This window comes from Thermobia domestica, chromosome 15 (assembly GCF_964235325.1).
Source record: "Thermobia domestica chromosome 15, izTheDome1.hap1.1, whole genome shotgun sequence".
Lineage (NCBI taxonomy): Eukaryota > Metazoa > Arthropoda > Insecta > Zygentoma > Lepismatidae > Thermobia > Thermobia domestica.
Window position 1 is genome coordinate 172,105,077 of NC_137468.1, and position 25,650 is coordinate 172,130,726.

At 38.9% G+C, this 25,650-nt stretch overlaps 1 protein-coding gene across 1 annotated transcript in view; it reads right to left on the minus strand.

Moving 5' to 3' along the window:
* Positions 1-1,013: 1,013 nt before the first annotated feature.
* Positions 1,014-25,650, minus strand: part of LOC145671720 (neither inactivation nor afterpotential protein G-like) — a 67,438-nt gene continuing 42,801 nt past the window's right edge. Inside the window, exons 8-10 of the mRNA XM_081740921.1 lie at positions 23,600-23,783; positions 6,206-6,425; positions 1,014-1,204 (exon numbers count right to left, since the gene is read on the minus strand). Of these exons, the coding sequence (XP_081597047.1) occupies positions 1,063-1,204; positions 6,206-6,425; positions 23,600-23,783 (546 nt within the window). The 3' untranslated portion in view covers positions 1,014-1,062. The remainder of the gene's footprint in view (positions 1,205-6,205; positions 6,426-23,599; positions 23,784-25,650) is intronic.

Sequence of the window (25,650 nt, forward strand, 5' to 3'; positions counted from 1 at the left end):
CACTCGATGCATTGAGGTTATATTAGTTAATCATACCCAAATCAATTTTTTAGTTGTATTCAAAGTAGACTGTGAATACCAAAAAGTACATCTTTCTTAATAAAGAGCTAGTATGCCACTAACTAGTCCGTGACTAACTCTTCATTAACAAATTCTCCCTGAATACCGCCCAGGTTGTTTATGAAATTTTAAATACTGTTGATTGATTATCGTTTAACGTCCTCTTCTATCGACAGGACTATATGACACGTGGACCTATAGTTTTAACGTGGTATTCGAACCACTGCCCTTTAATGCTCTTCCAGTAGGAATTGATCCCCAGGATCCCGTGCGCAAAGATTCGCATCCTAGCCATTTGACCAGGGGGGAGGGCTTGTAATACTGTTGTCCCAGGATTTTTAGTAGAAATAAATTCTAGGTGATTTTATTTTCGTTTAGTAAACATAAAGAAGACATTCAAATTACAGTGTGATACACTGATTGTAAATGTGATAACATATATAACAGAAAAAGCCGCATCAGCAAAATGAACAGGATTTTGGGTAAGCAGGTAAGCAGTTTAATCATATAATTATTAATATTCATAAATGTGCCACACATCATAGCACAAATACTGAACATATTTACCTCTTTCGGAATGCTTGTCCATCAGCAGATAATTATCCCGGACATAGCAGGAATCAAACATTACGCATGAATATCTCTTGTTTTAACTAAATAAAAACAAATAAAAACTTAGGGTTTGTTTGTGTGTGTGTGTTTTTTCTCTTCTCCCACCCAAAACCAAGTTTCATATGCTTACACACACACACACACACACTCACACACACACACACACACACACATATATATATATATATATATATATATATATATATATATATATATATATATATATATATATATATATATACAGAATTCAGTAACGAACTTTTCGAGTTCGTTGAAAATATGAAATAAAAACAATAAACTTAAAAATATAAAATAAAAAAATAAAAATGCATGAATACGAATAGGTTTATTAATTTTCTATTATTGAACAACAAAATATAAATCTAAGATCTAATGTTTTGCTCCATAGTGCTTGTTAATGAGATCTGCCGCTCTCTCAGCAATTGCAATAACCATTGCGTTTGGCGCCACTGACAACGGAGATGGTATTACGCTAGAATCGACTACCCGCAGGTTACTTATGTTCTTCACCCTGAAAAGAGAATTAATCTTAATAAGGCAGCATCATCATCATAAATATTCTGCCATTATTGGCAGGTAACTTGCAGCAATTGAGAAGCCTCCATGCACCACGGTCCTCAGCTACTAACAAGCAAGCACTCGCTGTAAGTATGTCAGCATTCAAAAGGTAGGAGACACTAATTTAGAATTATTTTTGTCACTTGTACGGCTTATGCTGATGATGTAAATTTAATAGGGAATGATAGGAAAACAACGAAAAGAAATGCAGAGGTCATATTAAACGCTTGCAGTGACTTGGGTTTAGAAGTAAATGTAGAGAAAACTAAATACTTGGAAGTGTGTCGGGACCGTAATACAGCAAACTATGGATGCATTAAAATATTAAATAATACTTTTGATAAAGTGGATAGTTTCAAATATCTAGGATCAGTATTAACAGAGGAAAATCATATTCACGAAGAAGGTAAATGTCGACTAAAAGCAGGGAATTCGTGTTATTATTCAGTTCAAAATCTCTTGTCGTCGCGAATTCTGTCGAGGAATTTGAATCTTAAAATATATAAAACGATAATCATGCCTGTTGTTCTATCTGGTTGCGAAACATGGTCGCTTACTCTGAGGGAAGAACATAGACTGAAAGTATTTGAGAACAAGATCCTGAGAAGAATATTCGGACCCAAGAAGAACGGAAATGGGCAATAGCGGAAACTTCATAACGAGGAATACATAATTTACACGGTTTACCAAACATTGTTAGGGTCATCAAGTCTAGGAGGCTTAGGTGGGCAGGTCATGTAGCTAGGATGGAAGAAAGTAGACGCACTTTCAAAGTCTTGACTAGAAGACAAATCGGAAAATGACCATTAGGAAGACTAAGGCACAGATGGGAGGATAATATTAAGATAGATCTCTCAGAAATAGAAAACAAAGTAGAGACTGGATCCAGTTGGCTAAGGATAGAAGTCAGTCGAGAGCTTTTCTGAACGCGGCATTGAACCTCCGGGTTCCATAGGCCATAGAGTTAGTTAGTTAGTTCTGGAAATCTAGAGTCTAAGCGGACACACCCACATTTTCGAGATACCACCGAAATATTTTTTAAACGATTCTTGCTTTTCAGAGCAAAGCAATAAAAATAATGCTCAATGAGTGTCTTCTAGCTTTTGAAGTGATTGTTTGTAAAAAAAAGCCCCAAAGCGGGCTGAAATATTGAAGATATGGATTCCTAAACAAAACGCAACAGGTTATATATATATATATATATATATATATATATATATATATATATATATATATATATATATATATATATATATATATATATATATATATCAACTATTTACCCAAGAACATTTACTAGTAATTATAGAAACAATGAACTTGTTACTCTCTACCTGAAGAGCCTTTTTTCTCCTATAGTGTGGCCGACCCAGGCGACAGCTCTGTGTATTCGTAATTAATCTACACTTTTGCAAGAAATATTGAAGTTGCATAAGAATTAAATCAAAATATTTCCAATATTTGGAATAAACAATGCAGGTCTATATATGAACTATATAAGGTGAATATAAAGTCACTTAACATTTTCCATTCACACAAGATTTATTTACATAATTACAAGCGAAGCATACTGAAAGGTACATTTGCTATGAACATCAATCAGTACTTTTTAACAAGGTTGCCTCACAACTGTAATTAATTCACACATGAACTTTAAGAAACCAGTAAATTTCAACGTAATGACCTTGTAAATCCGTACAGGTTTCGCAGTGCTGTTTTGTGGCTCAAAACACTAGTTCGAGCGTATCTGGCGTCACTGTGGCTTTGCTGACAAGTTGTGAAGCTTTTCCTCGCTTAGACCACGATCTTTCTAGCACATTGTCATAGTTATTACCTTTTCATCAGTCTTGATAACCTCTCTAGAAATGGTTTACCTGTTTATGGGCAAGATACGTTATCAAAAACAACTGCTAAAGGATGATTCAATTGCTTTCGTTCCGACAATTTCAGTGACCAAGATGTCGACCTCGCTGTGGACGATCAATTACAGCAAAAGTGGATGATATTTTGGCAAAAGTTTACCAAGACCGGTATGGATGTAGTTAATGATATCGCCAATGACTTAAAGAATCATCACCAAACAGTGTTAAACCTTTTCGAGAAAGTTGCTTACAAAAAGAATCTCGGTGTTTGGATGCCACATGATCTGACTCGAAAACATTTACTCTATCGTATTTCTATCTGCGAATCTCTACTGAAACGTAACAATGGGTCATTGCTGCAGTGGTTGATCACAAGTGATTAAAAATGGATAACCTACAACAATAATGTACGAAAAAGATCGTGTCGAAAGGAGGGCAAGCTCCATACTCTGTGACAAAGCCCACAGTGACACTCAAGAAGGTTATGCTGTTCATTTGGTGAGATTGGAAGAGCATCATGTCTCATGAGCTGCTGCCACCGGGAAAAATGGTAGATTCGGACCTGTACTGTCGACAATACGCACACCACCTAGCAATTTGAAAGAAACGACGGAAACTGGTCAACAGAGAGAGTATTGTATACTAAACTGAAAACATCAGATCGCATATATATTTAAACACTCGTCAGAAATTGAGAGAACGTGACTACGAAGATTTAATGCATCTCCACCGTATAGATTGGAGCTGGAACCGTCAGACTCATTTGTTTCGGTCTCTGCATGGTGTTAAGTTAGTTTCGAAAGAGGCCTGTTGAAACCAAGTGCCCCTTTTTTCTTTCTTTTCTTTTCTTTTTCTTTTTTCTTTTTTAACTAAAGGTTCTGTAGCGACGAGATTAGGGTGAAGTCGGAAGAATGGCAGGTCATCGAACAAAATGGTGCATATGTGGCTCATCACAATCATAATGTTATTCTCAAATAACATTAAAAATGTATTTTCAATTTTGACCTATAAGATTCCTAATATCAGTAGTAGGAAGTTGCTTAAGAACAGAGTAAACTGAAGTTGGATTATTAATTTCCTATTCTCACTGCTGACGTAATCAGTCAATCAACCAATGAATCTCCTACGCCAATGGAACGAAATCAACTCAATCCACAACCAGAATCTTTGCAAAAGAAAGAAGAGTGGAAATAAGGAAGCAAGGGAAGGAAATAGTGAATTGTCAGAAGAGACAAATGTTGTCATGAAAGATATTGTCAATCCAGTAAGGGTGGAAAGGTTAAGTCGCTTAGTGAGCATTGAACAGGAGATATTACCAAATATTTAGAGAAGTCTCTAAGTTTAGTTGTGGGAAAATGTGTAGGTAGAAAGAAATGGAACTTTGCATTATTTATGTTTTCAATATCGCTTCCATGTCAATAAATATAATTTCTTGGGATTAAAGATCACGATAGAGATTATAAAAATAATAATAATTTAATATGAGGACTTTCCAAACAGCTACTGTAATGTAAACTTAGCAAGTATTTTATGTAAGTTAGAAACATAAGAGCTTTGCAATTATTTTACATTTTCACAAAAAATCTTTGTTTAATTCAGATGCGGGTAATCTTAACAAATTATGAAAAGAAAATATTAAGAATTAAAAAAAATAGGTACAAAAATAACAACATTTTCGATTATCGCCACAAATGCATCCAAATTTCACCTTCCAATATTGATATGAAAAAGTCTGACAAGATAGTGCATAAAATACAAATATCTTTGTGTTTAATTTTTGTAATGACTTGGGTAAGTTTTCCTTTTCAGTTCTATTAAGTTTTCCTTTTAAATTCTATTCTGAGCCTATTTTCTATCTCACCTAGCTTGGAAATAGTCTCTGTTTAAGAGAGCAGACAAATATCAAAATCTGGAGTTTATAAATTTACAAGCGTTTACAAGATATGAGTTAATCTTATAAAGTATTTAGTTTTGTCTTTGCATAGCTTCACAAATATTTATTTATTCTCTGAGATTCTCCACACCAGTGACGTAACCAGGATTTTATTTCGGGAAGGGGCCAAGACTACCTAGTACAGTAGTATAATAGTCCAAACGATGTGCTGGACCATCTGATATGGACAAAATTGAAAGTTTGAATTCTCACCATTACAAGAAATTTAGTTATCCATTTTATCAACTTGCTAAAAGGCCTTAAAATAAAAATTCAAATTCGCAAATTCCCTATTATTAGAAGTTACAATTTTTAAAACTTGCACTAGAATTATTATTTTGTATATCTTTATTTTTTCATATGATCACACACTCTTTACTAACGTTTATTACTCCAAAAAAATAATTTAGGGATTTTCTTTTGTACAGTGCTTCGACTTAATTCAATATTCATTGATCTAAGCTTTATTGATACATTGATTTGCCTATTGAATACATTGATCTATTCTAAGTTTATTGATACATTACAAACTTTGCAATACTACTGAATAAAATGTGTTAAAAAATACACTTTACATTTTATAACGACAGACTTTTAAATGTAGTCGTGAACTAATCGAAATTTTCAAACCCTATGATACAGGTGCAGGTGCTTTCCAAGATCAAACACTTTAATAGCGCTGTATCAAAATTTATCTACGTGCTGCTGTATAAGATAGGCCAAGTTAATTTCGGAGGGGGCTCGCGGTGGCTCAGTGGTAGAGCGTTCACCTGTGGTGTTTGAGGTCCCGGGTTCGATCCCAGCCCCCGCTAAGTGAACTTTGTGGTGGACAAACACCGTGTGCGTGGGTTTCCTCGGGGTTCTACCGTTTCCTCCCACTTTTTTCATTCCACCATTTCATTCATTACCCATCATCACCGTCTCCTTTAGCCTAACCGGCATAACCGTGGGACGTACAACTCAAAGATTTCATTTCATTTTCATTTTTAATTTCGAAGGGGGCCTGAGACCCCCAAGCTTACAACTGGTTGTGCCACTGCTCAAGACACGTCTCGTCAGAAGTCTCCTTTTACTAGAGTGAAAATAAACAAAAGATTAGAATATTACATTATCATTATGACTGCAATGCTAGATCTACTAGTGTTGATAAAATACCAACCTGAGATCCCAACCCACTACAGCACTTGTGTCATTATTTTCGCCCATTTTGCAGGTGCCTCCAGGGTGATAACTGGTGATGGCTGCCGTTCGAATAAAGCACTCTATCTGTGGTAAATCGTTTCCTTTGTCATCACATTCTTGAAATTGTGGAACATGGAAACTCGCACCTAGTTTTTGGAAAGCTTCACTTGATCCCACTTCTGAAGCAATCTTAATGGCTAGAACGGTAGAAAAATAGGTTTTAGAAAGATCTACACTTAAAATGGTAATCGTAAACTCATCTGAAACATTGCGTTGATTATAGTTTTATTCATATCAAACAGGAGTAAAAGTGACGGGGAACGCGGGGGATGCCGTCCCCCGCCTCCTTTAAATATGTACGACGTCCCCTCAGTTCCTAAAAAAAATATAATGGGCAAAGATAGGCAGGGGACCGCGTGACGTCATAGCGCTACCCACCGTTCCCCTACCTTTTCAGATCCACTTTTACCCCTGGTATCAAATTTACTATGAGATTTAATGACAGCATGTAGTTAGGTTCTTAGTAAAAACTCTGCTAATTGTACCTTAAATGTTAGAATAAACAATATCAAAACATTCTAAATTAATACTTATTTCTGGTTTGCACTAAGAACACGGTTTGAACCTAAAGTACGTAATCTTTGTAGTGGATAAACATTTTGTGTGTGGGTATATCTGGTGTGTTTACATTTTTACACACTTTGTCATCTTTAGATGAGTTTTATCACCCTTCACTTAGACATCATAGTCTCCTTTAGTCCAAAGACATTAAACCAAAATTTTCATTTCAATTATATCCATGATAATACTTATTGAAGATAATATAAGAAATTAAAAATGAACTGTGTGTACTTTCGGTTATCGATACGTCGTTATCAGAAAATAATGGAATATCGTTTTCAGAATGAAAAATCCTCATTCAATAGGCGACATTCACTATCGTATTGTCTCAAGCGCTATGATATATACAAGCAGGTAAATTATAAGTATGTAGTTTTTTTCTTGCAGTATTGAATGCACCGTCCTAGCAATCGTGGCGAAACCAACTTTGTCCCCCTCTCCCCACCGAGCTAAAACCAAACCATACACAAATTCAGTTTCAGAACTTGGTAATGCACCAAACCGCCCCTCCCCTCTTCCTTCCCTTCCGCAAACCGTTATCAGTGCCACTGAGTCCTAGGAAATCTTTAAACAAGATTAAGAAGCTAAAACTACTTTATTTTTTAATACTGAGTGAATAAGTATGTTCTCGCGCCATGCAAATATTTAACACTAGTAAAATATAGTAAACTCTAGTAAAAGAACAATCATGAGAACATACAAAAGAATAGGAAAGAAAACCTGCTATCGGCACCCAATCTAACTTTTGAATGTTCCACCACAGAAAAACATAAACAGTCTACTATTCCGGTAGCTGGGATTCTTCTAATCTCATTTAAACTTTAAGTCCTTATCATCCTGCCTTCTATGATATGTAGGCGTCAGTTTAACTCCTTTGATCCACACCAACGATATTCTTCAGTTACCAGCGAAACTAACTACTCTTTCGATCTACATGAACAATATCGATATTGCTTCAGCTTCCGAATTCCGCATTCATCTGTCCAAGAACACAGAAATCGCGTCAATTCTATCCAAATACACAATTAGATCTATTCTTTCACCCTCTCTGTCGATACATATTCTACCTCATTACGCTCATTTCGCCTTCCATCTCTATTTTACTCTTTACCATTATTTTATATTTTATTATTTTCACTGCTATTTTTTTTTTTACAAAATTTGAATTTTTATTGTTCCTTCCTTCAATATTACTATAATCCATGGATGTGTTATATTCATTTCAGAGAAAAAACTTTTGGTGAGTCCTAGTACTAAAAATAAATTCTGAAAATTTGCTTCTTTTAAATATCTATATATATATAAAAGAGAACGTACAAATCCTTTGTCCGCTCATCACGCTAATACGGCTGAACAAATTTCTTTTATTTTTGGGGGGTTATTAGGATTTGGACCCTAGATGGTTTTTATCATATCACTTTAATTTTCAATTACCAGTGTCTTGAGATAATTGACCATTCAGGTGTCCATTACGTACAAATCCTTTGTTAGTTCATCATAGGTATAAAAATAAACGTATGTATATGCAACCCGCATGACCGTGTCACTCGGCGGGTTAACATAAATGACAGGCGTTATAATGGTTTTTATCATATCACTTGAAAGCGAAAAAGTAAAAATTATCTAAGTAACAAAGTTTATTGCGTTCGGGGGTGACCGCAGCGAAGCGGGGCGGGTTAACATAAATGACAGGCGATATAACGTTAACATTTACTGCAATCTTCTATGGTTTTTATCATATCACTTGAAAGCGAAAAAGTAAAAATTATCTAAGTAACAAAGTTTATTGCGTTCCGGGGTGACCGCAGCGAAGCGGGGTGAACGCTGCTAGTACTTATATATACGTTTGGTAGTGAGAGATTGTTGGCTTTGCTGAACATTGTGTTTGACTCCTTCACTTCTCTTTATTTGGCGATAAAGAAAGAAAGAACCTCACCGACGCCTCTCAACTAGTGAAATGTATGAATTACGTCAGTGGTTCAGTTATTCTGCTCACATTATGAGCTAAATCGGGAATTCTTCTTTATTGAAAACTTAAATTATTTCTACAATTATTGACTATTTTAAGTAATTAATTGTGTGGTAATAAATTGTGATTAAAAGTGAACATTATTTCATGGAAAGTAAAGACAGTTTCATGGCGGAAGATAAAACTAACGGGACGTGTTGGCCAACAAGAATATTGGAAAAAGAAGGAGTAATAAATGACGACAGAAATTTAAATTATTTATGTTTTTAAAGGGAGGGAAATATATTGTAATCAAAAATATAACAGTGATAGGTAACAAAAATAAAATACAGTGAAACTTCTATATAGCGGACAGTAATGGGGAACGTAAAACTGTCCGTTATTTGGAAGTGTCCGCTATTCGGAAAAAGCTTAGGTTTCTATACAAGAAAAATTACTGCAATGTACACACAAACTTAGGCAACGTTATCTTGCTGTTTATTTTCATACGTAATGTGCACTAATGTAGTTTTCTAATTACAGTAAAAGGAAATTTCAGTACAGATCCTACCTTTATACTGTACTGCACTCGATGCCTGCGTCTTGTAAATGGATCACTTGTAGCCAGACGAAAATAAAATGCACAAGACATCATTCCATTATTTAAACTATGCTGGAACTTGCTACTAAGCAATTGTTTGGAAGTTTTACATAGGCGCTTGGGTTTAATTTTCACTGTCCGATATTGAGAATGTCCGCTATTCAGAAGTAACTTTCCCATTGTACCGAATGATATTCTGCCGAGGAATTGAAAAGTGGCCGTTACTGAGAAGTGTACGCTTTTTAGAGGTGTCTGTTAGGAGAAGTTTCACTGTATATGAATTAATTAAAAAAAAAAGTACTGAAAATAATAAGAGAGAATACAGTAATAAAAGTAAGAGTAACGAAGAAGAAAGAAACTAATAAAGATTAAAATTGTATTTTTATCTTTTGATCTTCGTTAATTTCTTTTCCATTTCTTTTTATTACTTTTCGTTCTATGTTATTTTCCATTATTTTTATTACTTAATAAAGTTTCCTTTATTTTAAATTACATCTGTACATTCCTGTATATTTTAATCAATCACTCCCAGTAGTTTTAGCTGCATCCACAAAACTGTCTCCGCGCGTCACAGCTGTTCTTTAGCTGTCTGTTCTTTAATTTCCTTTTTTTTCTGGTTTTCCTTTCTATCTGATGAAGTATTAATGAAATCACTTTTTAGTGATCTTTTAAATGCCATGTGCTTTACCTGTATATATATATTTAGCCCAAGCCCATAGTATTGCTTGAAATGTAAGTTATTAAGTTCTACAACAAGTTGTATCTTGAGCGTGTACATCATCTAATTCTAAGCATGTTTTTCATTATTAGAGTACGTTAAAGATATTCACAGAAACAATGAAACGTTTTTAATTGAATCTGTGATTTATGATTATTAAGTAGCCTAATTAATATGATCTTGAAGCTTTGCTGGCGTCTACTATTAATCCAATGTTCTCGGGATTGCTGCCAGAGTAGGTGTTGCTGTGCTGAGCTTTCGTTACCATACAGCGGCAACATCTTCAGAGCTATGTGTTGAAGTGTGCTGGTCGTACAGATTATATAGTGGTCTATAAGAATCGCTGTGTTCCTATTGGTTGTTTATGTTGGCCAATGGCATGCTCTGATTTTGCTGGTGGAAACTGCTCTCTGATTGGCTGATGGTTCTTTTCGTACTGAGAAGCTGGAACCAGATGTCAGGTAGATGATAACCTTCGTCTCTGTTGATGGATGGCTTGTATGTACGGATGAATAAAGATTCATGTATTTTCCTGTCCCAGAACTGTTTACATTTCTTTAGTACTTCAATTTGGTCCCACATGGCCGTATGATTGTATTGTATGCAGTGTTCGGCTATTGCAGATTTTTCGGGTTGTTTAAGTCTGGTGTGTCGCTGGTGTTCTTTCATTCTGTCTTCAATATTCCTTCCTGTTTCACCTATGTAAGTGGCGTTGCATTCACAGGTGATCCTATAGATGCCTGGTGTCTTTAATCCCAATGAGTCTTTTGCACTTGGTAGTAAACTCCTGATCTTCGGTGGAGGGCAGTGTACAGTCTTGATGTTGAATTTCTTCAATAGTCTAGCTAGTTGGTTGGAGGTTTTTCCCATATATGGAATAAGTGCAATGTTTTCCTTGTCTGCCGTGTTGTCCTCTTTTGTGGTGCAATCTCTGCTGCTGTATTTTCTCATGGCTGTGTTGATCTGTTTCGACGAATATCCGTTGAATTTGAATACTGTTTCCAGGTGAGACAGTTCTGTGCTTATATTATCTGGATCTGCTATTTGGTATGCTCTGTGTATTAGAGTATTTAACACCCCCATCTTCTGTGCAGGATGATGAAAACTGGTCGCATCGAGGTAGAGATCAGTGTGTGTGGGTTTCCTGTAGATTGAATGGCCTAGACTTCCATCTGGCTTCTTGTATACGATTACGTCCAGGAACGGGAGTCTTCCTTCTGTTTCTGTTTCCATTGTGAACTGGATGTTGCGGTGTATAGAATTCAGATGCTGCAGGAATTCGTCGAGTTTCTGTTTGCCATGGGGCCATATGACGAATGTGTCGTCTACATATCTGTAGAATACTGTAGGTTTGTATGTTGCTGTTTCTAGCGCTTTGTGTTCAAAATACTCCATATAGAAGTTCGCTATTACTGGAGAGAGTGGAGAGCCCATTGCTACACCATCACTTTGTTCAAAGAAATTGTCTTGGTAACTGAAGTAGGTAGACGTTAGGGTGTGTCTGAAGAGATGTACTATATCCTTGCTGAAGTGCGATTCCAGGAGTTTAATAGAATCTTCCAGTGGTACCCTCGTAAAGAGAGAAACCACATCAAAGCTGACGAGTATGTCATCTGCGTTTGTCTTGATGCTCTGTAGCAGCTGTACGAAATGGCTGGAGTTTCTGATATGGTGTGTACACTCTCCTGTTAGTGGCTGTAGCAGTCCTGTTAATTTCTTGGCCAGGCTGTACGTGGGGCCTCCTATGGTGTTAACTATGGGTCGTAATGGAACTTCTTTCTTGTGTATCTTCGGAAGGCCATAAATCCTTGGTGGTATTGAACCGGAAGGTTTAAGCCTTTTCTTTTCTTCTTCATTCAGACTGGAACTTTGTATTAATCTGGAGGTTTTCTTTTCGATGGCCTTGGTTGGATCTCTGTCAATTTTTCTATATGCTGGATCTTCCAGTAGGTTTGTTAATTTGGAGTGGTAGTCTTCCCTGTTGAGAATGACGGTCGCATTCCCCTTGTCTGCTGGTAATATTATGATGCTGTCATCAGCTCGTAGGTCACTGAGGGCTTTCCTTTCTTCTCTGGATAGGTTGTATTTCAGCTTCTGCTGCTTGGCCCTCATAAGGACCGTAACGGCTTGTGTGCGTATGTGGTCTGCTGCTTGTTGGTCTAAGTGTTTTATTGCTTGTTCAATACCGCTTACAGTTTCCGTGATGGGAATGTGTTTAGGTGTTGGAGCGAATTTCAGGCCTTTGCATAGAAGACTTGTAGCTGCTTCACTCAGTCTTTTGCTGGAGAGATTCACCACTGCAGAGAAAAAGCAGTGGTGAATTCTCTCAGCAAAAGACTGAGTGAAGCAGGTTTTGTCTTCGGTAATCTTCTTCTATGAAAGACCTGGAATTCTGCTGCCTGCACCATATGCATACGTGATGGAACACCATTCCCAGTCCCAGGTGTGGAGCACTGTTGATAGATACAGAAGTAGATGTTTCATTTCCCTGTCGTGCTGGTCTAGTGTTCTGTGAAGTTCCTGTATTTGTTCCCTGACTAGAGCGTGGCTGGCCCTGATAAGGACCCGTTGTGCCTTCTGTGACTTGATGTGACTGATTACCTTGGCGAAATCTGGAATGATACTTTGGTCTCTGCATCGTAGTAGGAAGGCCAATCGAGATAACAACTTCCCTTTTGTTCGGCGGAGTGTTTGGAATCTGTTTATCTTCCTGTAAATATCCTCCCCGTAGAGGTTTGTCAATATGATCTTGAAGCTTTGCTGGCGTCTACTATTAATCCAATGTTCTCGGGATTGCCGCCAGAGTAGGTGTTGCTGTGCTGAGCTTTCGTTACCATACAGCGGCAACATCTTCAGAGCTATGTGTTGAAGTGTGCTGGTCGTACAGATTATATAGTGGTCTATAAGAATCGCTGTGTTCCTATTGGTTGTTTATGTTGGCCAATGGCATGCTCTGATTTTGCTGGTGGAAACTGCTCTCTGATTGGCTGATGGTTCTTTTCGTACTGAGAAGCTGGAACCAGATGTCAGGTAGATGATAACCTTCGTCTCTGTTGATGGATGGCTTGTATGTACGGATGAATAAAGATTCATGTATTTTCCTGTCCCAGAACTGTTTACATTTCTTTAGTACTTCAATTTGGTCCCACATGGCCGTATGATTGTATTGTATGCAGTGTTCGGCTATTGCAGATTTTTCGGGTTGTTTAAGTCTGGTGTGTCGCTGGTGTTCTTTCATTCTGTCTTCAATATTCCTTCCTGTTTCACCTATGTAAGTGGCGTTGCATTCACAGGTGATCCTATAGATGCCTGGTGTCTTTAATCCCAATGAGTCTTTCGCACTTGGTAGTAAACTCCTGATCTTCGGTGGAGGGCAGTGTACAGTCTTGATGTTGAATTTCTTCAATAGTCTAGCTAGTTGGTTGGAGGTTTTTCCCATATATGGAATAAGTGCAATGTTTTCCTTGTCTGCCGTGTTGTCCTCTTTTGTGGTGCAATCTCTGCTGCTGTATTTTCTCATGGCTGTGTTGATCTGTTTCGACGAATATCCGTTGAATTTGAATACTGTTTCCAGGTGAGACAGTTCTGTGCTTATATTATCTGGATCTGCTATTTGGTATGCTCTGTGTATTAGAGTATTTAACACCCCCATCTTCTGTGCAGGATGATGAAAACTGGTCGCATCGAGGTAGAGATCAGTGTGTGTGGGTTTCCTGTAGATTGAATGGCCTAGACTTCCATCTGGCTTCTTGTATACGATTACGTCCAGGAACGGGAGTCTTCCTTCTGTTTCTGTTTCCATTGTGAACTGGATGTTGCGGTGTATAGAATTCAGATGCTGCAGGAATTCGTCGAGTTTCTGTTTGCCATGGGGCCATATGACGAATGTGTCGTCTACATATCTGTAGAATACTGTAGGTTTGTATGTTGCTGTTTCTAGCGCTTTGTGTTCAAAATACTCCATATAGAAGTTCGCTATTACTGGAGAGAGTGGAGAGCCCATTGCTACACCATCACTTTGTTCAAAGAAATTGTCTTGGTAACTGAAGTAGGTAGACGTTAGGGTGTGTCTGAAGAGATGTACTATATCCTTGCTGAAGTGCGATTCCAGGAGTTTAATAGAATCTTCCAGTGGTACCCTCGTAAAGAGAGAAACCACATCAAAGCTGACGAGTATGTCATCTGCGTTTGTCTTGATGCTCTGTAGCAGCTGTACGAAATGGCTGGAGTTTCTGATATGGTGTGTACACTCTCCTGTTAGTGGCTGTAGCAGTCCTGTTAATTTCTTGGCCAGGCTGTACGTGGGGCCTCCTATGGTGTTAACTATGGGTCGTAATGGAACTTCTTTCTTGTGTATCTTCGGAAGGCCATAAATCCTTGGTGGTATTGAACCGGAAGGTTTAAGCCTTTTCTTTTCTTCTTCATTCAGACTGGAACTTTGTATTAATCTGGAGGTTTTCTTTTCGATGGCCTTGGTTGGATCTCTGTCAATTTTTCTATATGCTGGATCTTCCAGTAGGTTTGTTAATTTGGAGTGGTAGTCTTCCCTGTTGAGAATGACGGTCGCATTCCCCTTGTCTGCTGGTAATATTATGATGCTGTCATCAGCTCGTAGGTCACTGAGGGCTTTCCTTTCTTCTCTGGATAGGTTGTATTTCAGCTTCTGCTGCTTGGCCCTCATAAGGACCGTAACGGCTTGTGTGCGTATGTGGTCTGCTGCTTGTTGGTCTAAGTGTTTTATTGCTTGTTCAATACCGCTTACAGTTTCCGTGATGGGAATGTGTTTAGGTGTTGGAGCGAATTTCAGGCCTTTGCATAGAAGACTTGTAGCTGCTTCACTCAGTCTTTTGCTGGAGAGATTCACCACTGCTTTTTCTCTGCTCGGATGAGACGGTTCAGGGTTTTGTCTTCGGTTAAGCTTTTCGAATTTCTTCTTAAGATGACCTGTGTGTAATTCATGCTGCCTGCTACCATATGCATACGTGATGGAATCTACCCATTCCCAGTCCCAGGTGTGGAGCACTGTTGATAGATACAGAAGTAGATGTTTCATTTCCCTGTCGTGCTGGTCTAGTGTTCTGTGAAGTTCCTGTATTTGTTCCCTGACTAGAGCGTGGCTGGCCCTGATAAGGACCCGTTGTGCCTTCTGTGACTTGATGTGACTGGTTACCTTGGCGAAATCTGGAATGATACTTTGGTCTCTGCATCGTAGTAGGAAGGCCAATCGAGATAACAACTTCCCTTTTGTTCGGCGGAGTGTTTGGAGTCTGTTTATCTTCCTGTAAATATCCTCCCCGTAGAGGTTTGTCAATATGATCTTGAAGCTTTGCTGGCGTCTACTATTAATCCAATGTTCTCGGGATTGCTGCCAGAGTAGGTGTTGCTGTGCTGAGCTTTCGTTACCATACAGCGGCAACATCTTCAGAGCTATGTGTTGAAGTGTGCTGGTCGTACAGATTATATAGTGGTCTATAAGAATCGCTGTGTTCCTATTGGTTGTTTATGTTGGCCAACGGCATAGGAGGCCCCACGTACAGCCTGGCCAAGAAATTAACAGGACTGCTACAGCCACTAACAGGAGAGTGTACACACCATATCAGAAACTCCAGCCATTTCGTACAGCTGCTACAGAGCATCAAGACAAACGCAGATGACATACTCGTCAGCTTTGATGTGGTTTCTCTCTTTACGAGGGTACCACTGGAAGATTCTATTAAACTCCTGGAATCGCACTTCAGCAAGGATATAGTACATCTCTTCAGACACACCCTAACGTCTACCTACTTCAGTTACCAAGACAATTTCTTTGAACAAAATGATGGTGTAGCAATGGGCTCTCCGCTCTCTCCAGTAATAGCGAACTTCTATATGGAGTATTTTGAACACAAAGCGCTAGAAACAGCAACATACAAACCTACAGTATTCTACAGATATGTAGACGACACATTCGTCATATGGCCCCATGGCAAACAGAAACTCGACGAATTCCTGCAGCATCTGAATTCTATACACCGCAACATCCAGTTCACAATGGAAACAGAAACAGAAGGAAGACTCCCGTTCCTGGACGTAATCGTATACAAGAAGCCAGATGGAAGTCTAGGCCATTCAATCTACAGGAAACCCACACACACTGATCTCTACCTCGATGCGACCAGTTTTCATCATCCTGCACAGAAGATGGGGGTGTTAAATACTCTAATACACAGAGCATACCAAATAGCAGATCCAGATAATATAAGCACAGAACTGTCTCACCTGGAAACAGTATTCAAATTCAACGGATATTCGTCGAAACAGATCAACACAGCCATGAGAAAATACAGCAGCAGAGATTGCACCACAAAAGAGGACAACACGGCAGACAAGGAAAACATTGCACTTATTCCATATATGGGAAAAACCTCCAACCAACTAGCTAGACTATTGAAGAAATTCAACATCAAGACTGTACACTGCCCTCCACCGAAGATCAGGAGTTTACTACCAAGTGCAAAAGACTCATTGGGATTAAAGACACCAGGCATCTATAGGATCACCTGTGAATGCAACGCCACTTACATAGGTGAAACAGGAAGGAATATTGAAGACAGAATGAAAGAACACCAGCGACACACCAGACTTAAACAACCCGAAAAATCTGCAATAGCCGAACACTGCATACAATACAATCATACGGCCATGTGGGACCAAATTGAAGTACTAAAGAAATGTAAACAGTTCTGGGACAGGAAAATACATGAATCTTTATTCATCCGTACATACAAGCCATCCATCAACAGAGACGAAGGTTATCATCTACCTGACATCTGGTTCCAGCTTCTCAGTACGAAAAGAACCATCAGCCAATCAGAGAGCAGTTTCCACCAGCAAAATCAGAGCATGCCATTGGCCAACATAAACAACCAATAGGAACACAGCGATTCTTATAGACCACTATATAATCTGTACGACCAGCACACTTCAACACATAGCTCTGAAGATGTTGCCGCTGTATGGTAACGAAAGCTCAGCACAGCAACACCTACTCTGGCAGCAATCCCGAGAACATTGGATTAATAGTAGACGCCAGCAAAGCTTCAAGATCATATTGACAAACCTCTACGGGGAGGATATTTACAGGAAGATAAACAGACTCCAAACACTCCGCCGAACAAAAGGGAAGTTGTTATCTCGATTGGCCTTCCTACTACGATGCAGAGACCAAAGTATCATTCCAGATTTCGCCAAGGTAACCAGTCACATCAAGTCACAGAAGGCACAACGGGTCCTTATCAGGGCCAGCCACGCTCTAGTCAGGGAACAAATACAGGAACTTCACAGAACACTAGACCAGCACGACAGGGAAATGAAACATCTACTTCTGTATCTATCAACAGTGCTCCACACCTGGGACTGGGAATGGGTAGATTCCATCACGTATGCATATGGTAGCAGGCAGCATGAATTACACACAGGTCATCTTAAGAAGAAATTCGAAAAGCTTAACCGAAGACAAAACCCTGAACCGTCTCATCCGAGCAGAGAAAAAGCAGTGGTGAATCTCTCCAGCAAAAGACTGAGTGAAGCAGCTACAAGTCTTCTATGCAAAGGCCTGAAATTCGCTCCAACACCTAAACACATTCCCATCACGGAAACTGTAAGCGGTATTGAACAAGCAATAAAACACTTAGACCAACAAGCAGCAGACCACATACGCACACAAGCCGTTACGGTCCTTATGAGGGCCAAGCAGCAGAAGCTGAAATACAACCTATCCAGAGAAGAAAGGAAAGCCCTCAGTGACCTACGAGCTGATGACAGCATCATAATATTACCAGCAGACAAGGGGAATGCGACCGTCATTCTCATCAGGGAAGACTACCACTCCAAATTAACAAACCTACTGGAAGATCCAGCATATAGAAAAATTGACAGAGATCCAACCAAGGCCATCGAAAAGAAAACCTCCAGATTAATACAAAGTTCCAGTCTGAATGAAGAAGAAAAGAAAAGGCTTAAACCTTCCGGTTCAATACCACCAAGGATTTATGGCCTTCCGAAGATACACAAGAAAGAAGTTCCATTACGACCCATAGTTAACACCATAGGAGGCCCCACGTACAGCCTGGCCAAGAAATTAACAGGACTGCTACAGCCACTAACAGGAGAGTGTACACACCATATCAGAAACTCCAGCCATTTCGTACAGCTGCTACAGAGCATCAAGACAAACGCAGATGACATACTCGTCAGCTTTGATGTGGTTTCTCTCTTTACGAGGGTACCACTGGAAGATTCTATTAAACTCCTGGAATCGCACTTCAGCAAGGATATAGTACATCTCTTCAGACACACCCTAACGTCTACCTACTTCAGTTACCAAGACAATTTCTTTGAACAAAGTGATGGTGTAGCAATGGGCTCTCCACTCTCTCCAGTAATAGCGAACTTCTATATGGAGTATTTTGAACACAAAGCGCTAGAAACAGCAACATACAAACCTACAGTATTCTACAGATATGTAGACGACACATTCGTCATATGGCCCCATGGCAAACAGAAACTCGACGAATTCCTGCAGCATCTGAATTCTATACACCGCAACATCCAGTTCACAATGGAAACAGAAACAGAAGGAAGACTCCCGTTCCTGGACGTAATCGTATACAAGAAGCCAGATGGAAGTCTAGGCCATTCAATCTACAGGAAACCCACACACACTGATCTCTACCTCGATGCGACCAGTTTTCATCATCCTGCACAGAAGATGGGGGTGTTAAATACTCTAATACACAGAGCATACCAAATAGCAGATCCAGATAATATAAGCACAGAACTGTCTCACCTGGAAACAGTATTCAAATTCAACGGATATTCGTCGAAACAGATCAACACAGCCATGAGAAAATACAGCAGCAGAGATTGCACCACAAAAGAGGACAACACGGCAGACAAGGAAAACATTGCACTTATTCCATATATGGGAAAAACCTCCAACCAACTAGCTAGACTATTGAAGAAATTCAACATCAAGACTGTACACTGCCCTCCACCGAAGATCAGGAGTTTACTACCAAGTGCAAAAGACTCATTGGGATTAAAGACACCAGGCATCTATAGGATCACCTGTGAATGCAACGCCACTTACATAGGTGAAACAGGAAGGAATATTGAAGACAGAATGAAAGAACACCAGCGACACACCAGACTTAAACAACCCGAAAAATCTGCAATAGCCGAACACTGCATACAATACAATCATACGGCCATGTGGGACCAAATTGAAGTACTAAAGAAATGTAAACAGTTCTGGGACAGGAAAATACATGAATCTTTATTCATCCGTACATACAAGCCATCCATCAACAGAGACGAAGGTTATCATCTACCTGACATCTGGTTCCAGCTTCTCAGTACGAAAAGAACCATCAGCCAATCAGAGAGCAGTTTCCACCAGCAAAATCAGAGCATGCCATTGGCCAACATAAACAACCAATAGGAACACAGCGATTCTTATAGACCACTATATAATCTGTACGACCAGCACACTTCAACACATAGCTCTGAAGATGTTGCCGCTGTATGGTAACGAAAGCTCAGCACAGCAACACCTACTCTGGCAGCAATCCCGAGAACATTGGATTAATAGTAGACGCCAGCAAAGCTTCAAGATCATATTGACAAACCTCTACGGGGAGGATATTTACAGGAAGATAAACAGACTCCAAACACTCCGCCGAACAAAAGGGAAGTTGTTATCTCGATTGGCCTTCCTACTACGATGCAGAGACCAAAGTATCATTCCAGATTTCGCCAAGGTAACCAGTCACATCAAGTCACAGAAGGCACAACGGGTCCTTATCAGGGCCAGCCACGCTCTAGTCAGGGAACAAATACAGGAACTTCACAGAACACTAGACCAGCACGACAGGGAAATGAAACATCTACTTCTGTATCTATCAACAGTGCTCCACACCTGGGACTGGGAATGGGTAGATTCCATCACGTATGCATATGGTAGCAGGCAGCATGAATTACACACAGGTCATCTTAAGAAGAAATTCGAAAAGCTTAACCGAAGACAAAACCCTGAACCGTCTCATCCGAGCAGAGAAAAAGCAGTGGTGAATCTCTCCAGCAAAAGACTGAGTGAAGCAGCTACAAGTCTTCTATGCAAAGGCCTGAAATTCGCTCCAACACCTAAACACATTCCCATCACGGAAACTGTAAGCGGTATTGAACAAGCAATAAAACACTTAGACCAACAAGCAGCAGACCACATACGCACACAAGCCGTTACGGTCCTTATGAGGGCCAAGCAGCAGAAGCTGAAATACAACCTATCCAGAGAAGAAAGGAAAGCCCTCAGTGACCTACGAGCTGATGACAGCATCATAATATTACCAGCAGACAAGGGGAATGCGACCGTCATTCTCAACAGGGAAGACTATCACTCCAAATTAACAAACCTACTGGAAGATCCAGCATATAGAAAAATTGACAGAGATCCAACCAAGGCCATCGAAAAGAAAACCTCCAGATTAATACAAAGTTCCAGTCTGAATGAAGAAGAAAAGAAAAGGCTTAAACCTTCCGGTTCAATACCACCAAGGATTTATGGCCTTCCGAAGATACACAAGAAAGAAGTTCCATTACGATCCATAGTTAACACCATAGGAGGCCCCACGTACAGCCTGGCCAAGAAATTAACAGGACTGCTACAGCCACTAACAGGAGAGTGTACACACCATATCAGAAACTCCAGCCATTTCGTACAGCTGCTACAGAGCATCAAGACAAACGCAGATGACATACTCGTCAGCTTTGATGTGGTTTCTCTCTTTACGAGGGTACCACTGGAAGATTCTATTAAACTCCTGGAATCGCACTTCAGCAAGGATATAGTACATCTCTTCAGACACACCCTAACGTCTACCTACTTCAGTTACCAAGACAATTTCTTTGAACAAAGTGATGGTGTAGCAATGGGCTCTCCACTCTCTCCAGTAATAGCGAACTTCTATATGGAGTATTTTGAACACAAAGCGCTAGAAACAGCAACATACAAACCTACAGTATTCTACAGATATGTAGACGACACATTCGTCATATGGCCCCATGGCAAACAGAAACTCGACGAATTCCTGCAGCATCTGAATTCTATACACCGCAACATCCAGTTCACAATGGAAACAGAAACAGAAGGAAGACTCCCGTTCCTGGACGTAATCGTATACAAGAAGCCAGATGGAAGTCTAGGCCATTCAATCTACAGGAAACCCACACACACTGATCTCTACCTCGATGCGACCAGTTTTCATCATCCTGCACAGAAGATGGGGGTGTTAAATACTCTAATACACAGAGCATACCAAATAGCAGATCCAGATAATATAAGCACAGAACTGTCTCACCTGGAAACAGTATTCAAATTCAACGGATATTCGTCGAAACAGATCAACACAGCCATGAGAAAATACAGCAGCAGAGATTGCACCACAAAAGAGGACAACACGGCAGACAAGGAAAACATTGCACTTATTCCATATATGGGAAAAACCTCCAACCAACTAGCTAGACTATTGAAGAAATTCAACATCAAGACTGTACACTGCCCTCCACCGAAGATCAGGAGTTTACTACCAAGTGCAAAAGACTCATTGGGATTAAAGACACCAGGCATCTATAGGATCACCTGTGAATGCAACGCCACTTACATAGGTGAAACAGGAAGGAATATTGAAGACAGAATGAAAGAACACCAGCGACACACCAGACTTAAACAACCCGAAAAATCTGCAATAGCCGAACACTGCATACAATACAATCATACGGCCATGTGGGACCAAATTGAAGTACTAAAGAAATGTAAACAGTTCTGGGACAGGAAAATACATGAATCTTTATTCATCCGTACATACAAGCCATCCATCAACAGAGACGAAGGTTATCATCTACCTGACATCTGGTTCCAGCTTCTCAGTACGAAAAGAACCATCAGCCAATCAGAGAGCAGTTTCCACCAGCAAAATCAGAGCATGCCATTGGCCAACATAAACAACCAATAGGAACACAGCGATTCTTATAGACCACTATATAATCTGTACGACCAGCACACTTCAACACATAGCTCTGAAGATGTTGCCGCTGTATGGTAACGAAAGCTCAGCACAGCAACACCTACTCTGGCAGCAATCCCGAGAAGATTGGATTAATAAGCCTAATTAATCTTACATCAGTATGAAAATATATAACTAGCATAGCCTAATTAGCTATGAGAAAACATTTTATAGGTGTGAGGATTAAAGGTAATAGAGCGTTAACCTTTTGTTGGAAGTTACCTGAGGCTATGGTCTTTGCCAGCTTATTGTCTAATTGCATTTGGTTTAGGAAAGAAGTTCAGCAAGTGCCAAGCATTAGAATGCACTATTCTCAAGATTCGAGAGACAGAGTTATAGATTCTTTTTTTTTCCTATTGTTTTCAGCCTTATCACATCCGACTAAGATATTGCTTGAATTTAATTCTAAATTTATACTGAATCTACATTAGCTCTAGACTGACTCTGAATCTTAGCTGACTCCATATTGAATTGTAGATATAAAAATCCAAGAGATTTCGTGGAAATTTGTGTGCCGAGCTTTTAAATCTTAAAATAGCGCACAGATGTCATTAGTTTCAGAGATTTCCTTGTAATCCAATTTTGGTTTCAAAATTTGTTTGCGAGAGGCAATGGCGTATTTACGATTTTGTTTCGGGGAGGGCTTTGCTAACTTTCGTGGGGAGGCTTTGCCTGAGTATATGAAAATTCTGCAAGATATTTCATATACTTTACTATAGTAAGTAAGATTTCGGGAGGGGGGCTTAAGTCCGGAAGCCCCCTTCCCCCTAAATACGCCAAAGCGAGAGGATTGATGAAGTTATTACATAACGCAACAACCTCCTTACATAAAGCAGTTGTAGCAACTACCATTCTAAATTCTCACCTACCTATAAAAGATCTTTCTCGCCTCCTTTTCTCACATACGTATAAAATACTCTTCTCACTTACATATAAAATACCCTTCTTACCTACATATAAAATACCCTTCTCACCTACATATAATATACCCTTCTTACCTATATATAAAGTACCCTTTTCACCTTCTTTCCGAACTCATTATATAGTTTTTTAACCATGTGGTTTCGTGATTAAGGCTGACGTAGGAGAAATATAGAATTTGAAATGTAATAATTAACTTTAAGACATATTTCTTGTTAACGTTTTCCAATCTTCAATGCTTCTGAGTAGATACACTTCGCTTGATGTCTTTTCTTTAAATTTTTCTCTGTTCCATTTCTTTATTATTATTTTATGTTATGATAATGATGTAAGTACCTTATGTTTTGCTGTTCATATTTACATGCTGAGATTTCTTTGTTTTTGTCATAGAACTTGAGTCCGACAAAACAATTAATATAATAATAACTTTTTCTTTGTTGTGTACAAAGGATAAAACGCACCTTGTTCCATGCATTTGATGTCTTCTGGATGAGTCAAGTATTGTGGATCAATTATTGGACTTGCTTTCGTGTTGGAGCTGGAGAGCCTTACAACGCCTCGACTTTTGGGTTTTAAACAAGAAGCCAACAACAGGAAACCATGTTCGGACGTAGTATCATAGTTTGGAAATATAGCTCGAAATGTCTGGAAGAAAATCGAAGAAATAACATACATGGTATTATATACCACAAATCTGAAATCCTCTATTTTCCGTGTAACTTACAAGGGACGTATGCGAACTGTGATAGCTAGATATTTATGAAAATTGGTACGCTGATTAATTGTAGATCGCTAATCATCGTGGTAATAGTCACTCTGTGCAGAAATGCCTTGTTTACCCGCTATATATAATAATATACCAAGCAGTGACGGTATACGGTTACCTGCACACATTCTTCATTTTTTTTTTGCCTTTTTCCGGTGTTTTTGGGGGTATAGCTCGGCACAGCCTCACTCGTCACTGCCTGGTATATGTATTATATGTAGCGGGTAAACAAGGCAATTCCACACAGAGTGACTATCACTACGATCATTAGCGATCCACAATTAGTCAGGGTACTAATTTTCATAAATATCTAGCTGTCGGTTGGCATACGTCCCTTGTTAGAAGGATGTGTAACAATCAGAATAATTTAGAAAACAAGATTAATAATATCCCTCCCTCTCTTTCTTTCTTTCGGTTTTTTTAACATCTCTTTGATTTCAATATTTCAACGTACGAATTGTTATACGCCAAGTTGTTAAATAATGGAAAAATATTTTTCGAGTCGAAAGTACTGTTTAAGATGAACAAAATATTCTACCGACTATAGATATCAAATTTCATTTCAGATATTGCTGTGTTAAATCGTATAAACAAATGAATAAACAATAAAATGAAATGAACGAAGTCAAATTTGTAGTTTAATGCTCCATGATTATGCCCTGTAGACTAAAGGAGACGGGCGATTAACGAAAGCGAGGTTTATGGAAAATTGGTGAAATGAGAACATGGAAAGAAACGAGAGAACCCCAATAAAACTCACGGTCCCAACGTTATCCACCACAGATTTACTTGGACCTGGGACCGAATTAAGAATCAATCGCACCAGCGGCAAGAGGTCCACCACTGAGCCACTGTGGTCCCCCAAAATTAAATTCAAAAATAATAAATTGGAGAACGAATACAGTGTAAGATTACAGAATCGTACATGTCATTTTCGAAACTATTAGTATTACTAAAATATTAATAATGGCTACACAAGGAAGCCGCTTACAAATCAAGTAAAAATAAGATACTTTATAACATGTAGTAAACTTCCAATATAAAAACAAACACAATTAGAAACCTTGTATTTTGGCTTATACCGCAAGGTAGTCTACTATGGTTAAAATGGCAAGAAAGAGATGGTGTCGAAGAGGGAAAGCAAGGATGGCTCTTATGTTCATAATGGAGTCCCGCAGAGTATGGATGAGTATGGTTCGTGAGCCAGTCTCTGAATATGAGACACATCAAGATAGACAAACTGGCGATCCACAGTCTAAACACTGCACTATATAGATTAAATAAGCCGTTTGTGTTATCCTTTAAACCCGTATTCTTGCCTTTATAACAACATATACTGTTTATATGCACCAATAACTATCTGACAATACAAAACGAAATGTAAGGATTTTAATTGTAGTCTTTTTAATGTTGGAAACATTCTAGGTAAAGAGTTTTAATTTTACTACTATTATGATGATTAACGGGTCTGTAATACGAATTTACCTCTTCATGATTTGAATGCTGATGGCTATTCCATAATTGATAAAATTCTGAAACCTGTTTTGTGAGAGTTTTGCTTGTCTTATACAGTAAATTTGGCTCTGGAAATATCTTACTATTATTCAATAGTTTCCTTTATATAAGCATGAGAAATACGGTCTCGTGAAATTAGCAGGATAGAGTTACCACGAAATTTCAGTGTTACAAAGCCTATAACTTCTCAGTGAGATTATATGCTGGGGTATTAGCAGAATATCTGCTCAG